The following is a 9,548-nucleotide window of genomic DNA, read 5'->3' on the forward strand; positions in this document are numbered from 1 at the left end:
TGGTTTAAAAATATGTCAATCACAAGAATAAGCAATTTCTTACTCCATTTCCGGATGACTGTCCTTCCAGATTAGTGACGAATTCCTGTTGTTAAGGTACAAACGTGATCTTTATTTTAATTTTACCAAGAGTTTGATGTGAGAATTGGTTAAATATAATCCTTATATTGCACATTTGTTTTGTACGGACAACGAGAAATAGAGCGATAGCGCCAGTTCTTATAGGTTTGATAGGCCAAACAACTTTGGCGCCTTATTCCTTTGCGTGGACAGCTGCATGTATCATTATCTGGACATAAACACATTTCTAGGGCAGAAATAGGATAGGTATATAAACTAAAATAACAATCTAAAATCATTTTAGTTTCCTCCCTTGAGCTAATATTAAAAAATGTACCCAAGACCAATGACAAAGACTTTTTAGTAGATTTAGAAATATTTTCCATTGCAGATTAATATTGAACATCTATCTCCAATAGATAAAAAGGTCAAAAACAATAGTAAATGTTAGGGGAAATATGCCGTTTAAACAGAATCTATATGAAAATAATCCTGTAAAGTTGTTCTACACCCTATGGAAGACTTACAAACTGAAGTCTCATTTTAATTTCCAAGGTACATGCAGAGTAGGACACTGGCCCCAGAGATGCATTCAGTTGTCACAACTGCCCAAGCCTGGCTGCTGTCCTCCTGGCACGTCCGAGTCCCTTTTGCCTGGCTGGAAGCCTGTGTGCAGTGGCTTCAAGAAGAGGCAGGTGAAGCTGCTCACCTGTCACAACAGCAGGTCAATCAGCTGGTAGGTATCTTCTGTAATGGATTTGATGTGAGCATCTGTTGACGGACTAGTTTGGTTATTTTTCCCCACTGTGGTCAGGACATTTATTATTCCTTTTTCTATCTCTTTTACGTAGCTGCACCATTTGTAGATAATTTATATTTGATTATTGAAAGAAAAGTCGTGGTTTAGCTATCTAGTAAACAAGAAGAAATGGAAGACTACTGATGTTTTCAATTTTAAGCTTCAAGTTGTCTTAAATTGAATGTACAAAATACAGCCCATCATTTTCATCAAAGGTAAAAACAATATTGATTTAAAGACAAAAATTTAAAAGACTCTAATTCAATTTGAACATATTTATTTATCCCAGAGGGGTAATTCTTTTTAAGGTGCAGACAGTGGCTTTAGATTTTTTTTTGCATGACATAAAAACAACATCTTTTTTCTTAAACACAAAATGTTTTCTCTTTTTCTTTTTTCATTGATTAAGCTATTGTTAGATTCAAACCTACTGTGTTATGTCTTGGTTTAATAAATAAAATATATTTAAAAATATGAAGAAGTCTTGTTAATCTAAACAAATTCAAAACTGTATTGGTATTTTTTCAAAGTTTTTAGTTTGAAATGAAAATAATCTTTGTTTTTGCAGCAAAGAGTTTATATCATGTTGAGTGCTGCACATTTATGCAGTGTTCGGCCAACACAACCTTCACGTTTCGTCAGCTGAAAATGAAGACCTCAGAGTCTATGCATGTGTCACGTTATTAACTGAGAACGAGCAGATCGTGCTTTAGTTGGTAATCAGGAATAGACGACAGCTACGTAGTGAGAGCGCAGCTCTTAGTCTAAAGATCCCTTGTGTCCGTTGCATCATGCTTACAGCACAGAACAGTTTTTTGTAAACAGCATGAATCCCTCCTGCCTGGTGTCAGCTGTACCAGCTGGTGGCGTCACGTGGGGTATGTTTTCTCTGCACTGACGCATCTTTTCTACGCCACAGTATACTGAAATATTGTTGCAGAACAGCTGTGCCCTTCTATGGCCAAAGTTTTTTTTTGTTTTGTTTGATTTTTTTTTTTTTTTTTTAGAAACGTAAAATTGAGATTAACATTGCTTCATTTTTCAAGAGATATGTCAGCTCTTTTTAGTTCTGGGATGACTGTGCTTTCATTTTGTTGCTAACATAGTACTTAGTGCCCAATATAGTCTTGATTTTGAGTATTTTATATGAAAATGTTCATTTCGAACAGTTTTTAAAACTAAAATGTCTCATCACTCATTGTCAAATCTACGTAATTACTGTGTACAGCGGATACTAAATGCCTAACACCGAACATCTGCTCTTGGTGTGACATTTCAGGTCTTGGACCAGTGGCTTCTGACGGACCTGAGAGACCTAGACTATCCTGTTTTACCTGAAGGGCTCGCTCAGGCTCAGAAAACTCAACTAAATGGCATTTTCTGTGTTCAGGTATGATCACCAGTTGTACCTTCGTCATTTTTTTGTTAAGGTTTTGTCATGTTTATTTTTTTTCATGCAGAAATAATTATATTTTACAATTAAAAAAATGCAATAAAGAACTACAGTCACATAAAGTATTACTGTTTTAACACACAGGGTCTAAAAAATATTTATATTTGGTTTGAAAATCTAATTTATTGTTACTAAGCATATAAAAATGTAGTAAATATTCATGTTGTCATTTAGTTCTTTTTCCAATTAATATTCCCATGAAAGCTGTTGTAACTTTTACAATTTAGGCAGACTCGCTGTTACATAAGACAACTGCTGTAGTAACACAAGAAATACACAAAAGGAACCATAATTCAAGGTCTCCCTCTGTTTAGGTTGACTCATTCTTGGACATAAGTCAGCCTGCATATGGTCAGCTACAAAAGTGGAGGGGCACAGACTGCGGCAATGATGAGGTGTCTGCTGTCACACAGGCCACTCAGAGACCCTGGGAAGCCAAAACAACTCGCATGATGTTACTGCAGGTCTGAAGCATGTGCCAACTATTTTTGAAATCTTCCCTGAAGGTCAAGACTGTAGAAAAAATCCTAAAAAAATAATCTAATATTACAAATATCAAAGAAAGACAAGAATTTCTTTTGAAAAGCTCATTTGTATTTATTGACAGAAAGTCTTTACTGATTAAAGATGCTCAAAGTTTGTTCTGTTTTTGGTTTGTTCTTTTTATGTAGATATGTCCAGTAATTGAGTAAGTTGTATCTTGTTTAAGTAAAATGTAAAACTAATAGTAAATTAAAGTCCTACATACAAATCATTAAATTAAAATAATAATAGCAATCCCTCCACCCCTAAACTATTCACCCAGTATTTCTGTTTAGAGAGAACAGTGTTCTCGATACTCTCAAACCAGTTTAGCAAGTCTCCCTCTATTGGTGTCCAAGATGAATGTATGAGGGCAGTTATGATCTATTCACTGTAATGCAGTAAAACACACTTACAAAAGCTTATGTACACATTTTAATGCAAAGCACTATATGTTATTTAGAAAATAATTAACAGCAAGATGCCACTTATTAATGTATTTTACATTTTGCTGGTAGTAAACACTTGTTTTATTAGCATTAGTCCACACATGCAGTCTTTCTGTCATCTGCTTTTTGCTTATTTCAGAATTCCCAATTTTTCAAAACAAATGCAGGGCCTTAGTTTATTTTGAAAGATACATAAAAATCATAGGCTTATGCTTTTATTTTTATTTTTTCATTATTTCGTTTTTTTCCGGTGAAACTAATTTCCTTTGGTGTGCAGGTAACAGATGGAGTCCAGAGTTTAGAGGCCATGGAGTACCAACCCATCCCTGCACTCAGTGCAACACTCAGGTCACAGAGAAATATGGAAAATGTCCAAAATGTGTCCTTTCTTCTTTCTATGCTACAAACAGAACCTTGCCTTCCTAAAACTGTAAAAATATAAATCTAATGGAATATATGAGCAGTTGACACTTTACCATTTTATGAATTTAGACCAACATAAGTCTGTTTTTTTCCAGGCCTGGTGCAAAGCTCCAGTTGCAAGGACAGATGGTTTGCAGGCTTGGTGTGCTGCTGTTAGGGCCATCTAATGTCAAGATTCTGGGTGGTGAGGTTGAGGAGCTGGTGGACAGGAACAACATGGTAAACCATAAAAATATGTTTACTTTTTTTTTTTGCTACACATTTTGCATTAAACATGTCTTGTGAATTATCCCTTCACATTTGTTTGTGTATGTAAAACTGCATATTGAATGGGGAGACAAAACAATGTGATTTATTTCTATCGTACCACAGGGAAAGGTGCTCTGTCGCACACTGGGTATTCCTGAGGATCAGCAGCAAGAAGGCGAAGAGGCCCCTCCGCCAGCCCAACAAGGTACAACCCCACTTTGTGGATTACCCAAGGATCGCATAAAAAGGGGAGTAAAGCACCAAAAAACAACTTGACTTTAGTTCGACTGTTAAATTTACCAAAAAGGCAGGTTTACAAACCTAACATTCGATATGGTCAGCCACATGCAAGACCATGGTGGTCGATGACAAGATTGTGAGAATGTAATAGAAAAACATGGAATGTAGCAAAAGTGAATAGAATAAAATAAACCATATGTGCAATGGTTTCAATCCCTTTGTAAGGTAATCAAGAAATGGAAGACATAGATCTCAACGATGCAGAGTTGTTGGCCAGTTTGGAGGCTCAGAATGAGGTCGGCTTTGTCGGACCTGTTCGGGACAGCGGCTACGAGACCCTGCAGGAGTCCTCATCAGTCTCTTCCTCAGTGAGAAGCCAATTCTCCTCGAGGTACGTTGACGGCAGTGGCATATATTCACATTTGACATTTTTAGATTTAATGTCTTTAGAGCTCTTAAAATGATTATTTTACAATTTATGATACAAAAATTACAATTTATAAATATTACAATTTTGACTCTTTTTATTCCTTTTGAATAGAAAATTTGAAAATAAAACGATAAACTGATTTGAATTAAAACAATATGTTTTATGTTTCTGTTCTCACCCTTCATATTCCCATTCCTGTTGCGAACTGATTTTTACCACCAACTCATTTATAACTAACTGGAAAAATTTATGGGACATGATCATGAAAAATGATTCAAGCTGCACATATTTTTATGGAGTTGATTCACTGTTAAAGCTTTCCAATGACAGAGTAGCACAATACAATTTTTATTTGAGATAAAGTAAGCATCATTTCGTGTGCCGTCTATATCTTCTGGAAGTCCAAAAATCTCAATTACATGCTATCTGAGCTGTGCTTGGGATATTTGCATTCATAGGACTCTCACTTTGAATCAACTACCACACTTTTAATTTATGTAAAAAGAGTCCTGAATTACATGACGATGCTTGACATGCTTAGTGTACCCAAGCACTCATTGTGCTTGGTTGAATTATACTTCCTTTTCAAAAGCTCAACAGTGGTTCAAGGTACATTTTTTGTCTTATGTAACGGGGCGAACATTATCAAAACTAATACATGAATATTGACAATTGTCTATAAACAGATTAATCTAAAATGAAAGGGAATGATTGCACAATTATTTTCTGTTTTCATGATATTACTAATGACATTCTTGGTATTGAAAGAGTGATATTAGAGATTATAAATTATTTATTTCTTTGCAGAAATTCCGTTTTTAGATCTCTTTTTTTTAAAACTTTTGCCAGTTCCATCTTTCTTTTGAAGAACTGCAAGTAATATGAAGTGCAAACATAGACCGTCCTTTAGTTTGAAACTGTCTTTTTTATTTTTATTTTATTTTAATATGGAGAAAAATCAACATTGGGGGATGGAAACAGGGTTATAGTGTCAGGATATATTTGCCCCATTCTGATATCCTGAATATAGTTTTTCTGTCTAAACAAACTTTAAATGGCTCCTAAGTAGTTTGGGAATTTTTGAGCCACTTAACTAAAGCTGTGTATCTTAAATGTTTGCCTCCCACTCACATCAGTACGGCTGTGCTTTATTGCATTCATTCAAATTGGCAACACTCACTCTACAGTCTCCTGTTTTTATAGCTTCACCTTGAAACCTTTTAACTTTGATTTTTCATGGTTTTCTACATCTTTACTCATAAACCTTCAACTAAATCATTGACTTTAACCTTACATCAAAAAAGAGAATAAAAAAAATCTAAATTATTTGCCAAGTTGTTCAAACAAGCAAAGTTTTAGCTTTTTATAAGTTGGAAGTTAAGAGTGTGTTCTTGAGTTGATTCGCCTTTCGTGCTGAGCAAAACTTTATCTCTTTTTTTTTTGGTAAATATCTCAGCCTTTGATCCTGTTGATTGTCTTTCAGAAGTGCAGCCTCCAACCGTACTCGGAGAGATGGTTTAACTCCAAGCCACACAAATGGTTCAGTCCAGGACGGTCAACAGCAAAGAGGAGGCTTTTCTAACTTCTTACCTCCCAGCGTGATTCATCAGGACATCCACGAACACAATGCGATCGAAGAAGACTTTCCTGATGAAGACTTTGATGATCTCCCGCTGGATGAATTGGACAATGTAATGTTTGAAGAAGCTGAAAATGTACCAAACACTTCCAGTGGCTTTGGCTCCAGAACTGGACGCACTAAACCTGTCATACAAATAAGAGATCATCAAGGAAGTTCTAGAGAAGCCTCTGAGCCGTTAACCTTGCCGACTTCTAGTTCTTCTTCTTCCTCATCAGTTCTGAACACCAAGAGTCTTTTAATGGACGAGGACATGGATTGCTTTATTCCTGAAGTGCAAACCAGTGGAGTAGAAACCGGCACCTCTGGAGGATTAGCTCAAATCTCTGCGGGAGGACCCGCTAAAGACAAAGACAGCAACACCAACACAACAAGAACTCCAGGCTTCACTTCTAGGCTTTTTAGCAAATCAGCTGCATCTGAAACCAGCACACCTCAAGGGAAACCTCACAACTTAACTGCTCTCACTTTGACCTCTCCACCCTTTGTATATTTATGCATGCTGAAAGACTTGCTGTCCAAACCACAGTCCCACCCCGTAGAGATCCAGGTCAAAGCTTTCATTGTGACTCTCTTGGGCAAACTAGGCTGCACCAACGGCGCATGGAGCGTCTTTGCTACGATATCCGACGGCACTGGTTACCTGGATGTGGCGTTATCCAACGACGTCCTGACAGGCCTGCTGGGCTTCTCGGTTGCAGAGAAGGGGGCTCTAAAGCGTGACCCTGCCCGCAGAGGTGAACTAGAGGCTGGGATGAGGAGGTGTCAGGAAGCGCTGGTGGACATGTGCTGCATCATGACCATTGTGCTCGAACAAGATGGCGGGAAAGCTGTGGTGGCCAAGGCTGACCCCATCAGTGAGACAGTTCTACAGCAGCTGGAGCAGAGAGTGAAAGATAGAAGAAAGTAATCAAATAGTTTACTCTTCCACCCCACGTAAAGCTGCAGATAAAAGAGGAAGGCGATGATCAACCTGTCCTGTTTTAGATTTTAAGAACAGAAGGCGAAAAGTGGATGCCCAAAAATCAGCGAGCCTTGTGTTTCAGTGCTTCCCATCTGCTGTATGTGACTGTGACATTCTGCTATTTTTCATTGGAGGATTTCATGAATCTGCTCATTGTGATACAGAGTCTTAAATTCTGAAACATCACCTGCAGAAAGTAGGTTATTGTTTTACAGTTTCTGCTTTCCAACACATTAGTTGGGGGGAAAAACTCCAAAGTTGAGCTTCATTTGTTTGGTGTAACACTAAGGAAGAGGGTAGGTAAGGGAAGGGAAATGTAGGTGTTCGATTCTGATTAAGGTAATGAATTGCCAGCTTTTTCATTCAGACGACACAACCATTACTTCTGAGAGAAATGATTGAATAGCCAAGGGCAGCATCGCTAAACTTCTACAGAGGTGAATGATGGAAAAGGAAGATAAATGGGGGGCCGTGAGCCTTGATTACTTCGCTTCATTACACAGTATTATCTATGTTTTTTTATCTTAAAATTTAATGGTTTGAGATTTTTTTTGTGTATCCAAATAAAATTCCATTGATGGTTTCATCATTTTCTTTTATGCTTTTTTTTAATAAAGAAAGACCCAGGATTGCTAATAAAACTCAATTCTCCCTCATCAGACGAGTATTATATCCATAAAATTTATATGAATAACCTAAAACAACATAATGGTAACAAAAAATATCCACCTAACAACTTTAAAATGATGGTTCAACTCCTCTTTCTGATGGAAAATCTCAGCACTGGATTCTGCACAAATTGCTATGTCTTTCCATCATCCGGAGTAATGAGGTGGACGTTTCTCTTACAGCTATATCTTAAGTTATGCAAATCAACCTGTAACAAGAAATGCTTTATTTACAACTGTGTGTGTATGCTCTTGTATTTGTCTGCATTGTGTTATAGAGTGAATCTATTCAGGCTGTAGCTAGGTCTTTAGGAGTTAATCAGCCTGAAAATCTAAATCTGGATCCTGCTCTGCATGTTGATATCCTGTTACATCTTAATTGAGCCGCATGCAGAGGAGGGGGCAGGAACGAAGTGGAAAAGAGGTGACCCATAGGGAGATACTAGTGGAATAAATACTGGGTAATGGAGTCAATGAAAGGGAAAGACATTCTGTGTCAGAGTGATGCTGCTTTAAAATCTTCCTTTGTAATTATTAGAAAAAAGCAAAAATAGCCATATAATAAAAAAAACTGCGAGGGTCCATCATTTCAACAAAATAAAATGACTATATTTATTTGCAATCTTTTTTTAACTGCATATTTATCTACAAACAGATTGCAATGCTTACAGAACTTTCAGTTATAAGACATAAATATTCAAATTGTGTTTAGTTTGGAAAGTGACAAATCTGTTTCCTATCATTTGCTACTTTTTTTTATACTTTGTAGGAATTCTTTTAACGGATTATATGTAAAATTACCTTGATGACAAAAAGTTTAGCCCCTTTATAAAAAAAAAACTGTATATTTTTGTTACATTTTTAAATAAACAATTGAGTAAAATCAAGAACAATTTAATGCATTTTTAAAATAAAAAAACTCAATTATTCTACTCTATTATTTTGTTTATTTAGGTAGAGACCGTTGACTCAGTATGAATTCTTAACGAAAAGGTTTTGTTTCAGACTAAAATCTTTTCATATACCCACAAAAATTTGATAATTCACTTGTCTATACATATTTTTTAGATGAGGAAAAGAAAGTACTTAATTTTCCTTGGTGAAGTTCTCTAATAATATTCCAATAATTTTATGATTCACCTCCTTAGACTAAACCAGGTATGTGGGCACTTTCACACACATGCACACGAATATAAAGAGTTGTATTTTTGCCCTGCCGAAAAACCATTTGCTCATTTTGATGGAGGCCTAAAAGAGAAGTTGAGCTGTCTAAGTGGATTTTTCATTATTGAATGTAATAGGGCAAAGAAAATTACAGCTGCTCCTGCAGGAGAGGCATTAGGATGGCTCATGTATTTTTTTCACTGATATTTGTAATGACTGAAGAGGTTTGGAGGAGAGGAATATTAGAAAAATTATCGCTGTGCTCTGTGTTTCATGGGTGTGCTCTGCCCTTGCTGTCTTTGTCTTTTCTGTGCATTGGTAACATGGAAAGTCACATTCAGAGATGGACTCTACTCTGGTCAGCTCAGCCAGGAACAGTCCTGAAGTTGGACTTTCAGGGATGCCCAGCTCTAAATGATGTGTCCTGCAGCTTTTATCCTGAAACATTTCTATTCTCAGTTCTTGAATGCAGATTTTAATTATGTAAA

At 36.5% G+C, this 9,548-nt stretch overlaps 1 protein-coding gene across 1 annotated transcript; it reads left to right on the forward strand.

The window, feature by feature from the left end:
* Window positions 1-9: 9 nt before the first annotated feature.
* rmi1 (RecQ mediated genome instability 1) lies at window positions 10-7,884 on the forward strand. Its single transcript, XM_023958384.1, has 9 exons — window positions 10-96; window positions 616-796; window positions 2,139-2,249; window positions 2,627-2,776; window positions 3,561-3,631; window positions 3,802-3,925; window positions 4,079-4,160; window positions 4,421-4,586; window positions 6,109-7,884. Exons 2-9 carry the CDS (start codon window positions 620-622, stop codon window positions 7,172-7,174), a joined length of 1,947 nt encoding a protein of 648 aa, XP_023814152.1. The 5' UTR covers window positions 10-96; window positions 616-619; the 3' UTR covers window positions 7,175-7,884.
* The last annotated feature ends 1,664 nt before the right edge of the window (window positions 7,885-9,548 follow it).

The sequence above is a fragment of the Oryzias latipes genome, chromosome 9, assembly GCF_002234675.1.
Source record: "Oryzias latipes chromosome 9, ASM223467v1".
In the NCBI taxonomy this organism is placed as follows: domain Eukaryota; kingdom Metazoa; phylum Chordata; class Actinopteri; order Beloniformes; family Adrianichthyidae; genus Oryzias; species Oryzias latipes.

Coding starts and splice junctions, on each gene's coding strand:
- rmi1 (XM_023958384.1), top strand. CDS start 620: ATGCAGAGTAGGACACTGGCCCCAGAGATGCATTCAGTTGTCACAACT. Junction 2,777..3,560: donor CTCGCATGATGTTACTGCAG/GTCTGAAGCATG, acceptor TTTGGTGTGCAG/GTAACAGATGGAGTCCAGAG. Junction 3,926..4,078: donor TGGTGGACAGGAACAACATG/GTAAACCATAAA, acceptor ATCGTACCACAG/GGAAAGGTGCTCTGTCGCAC.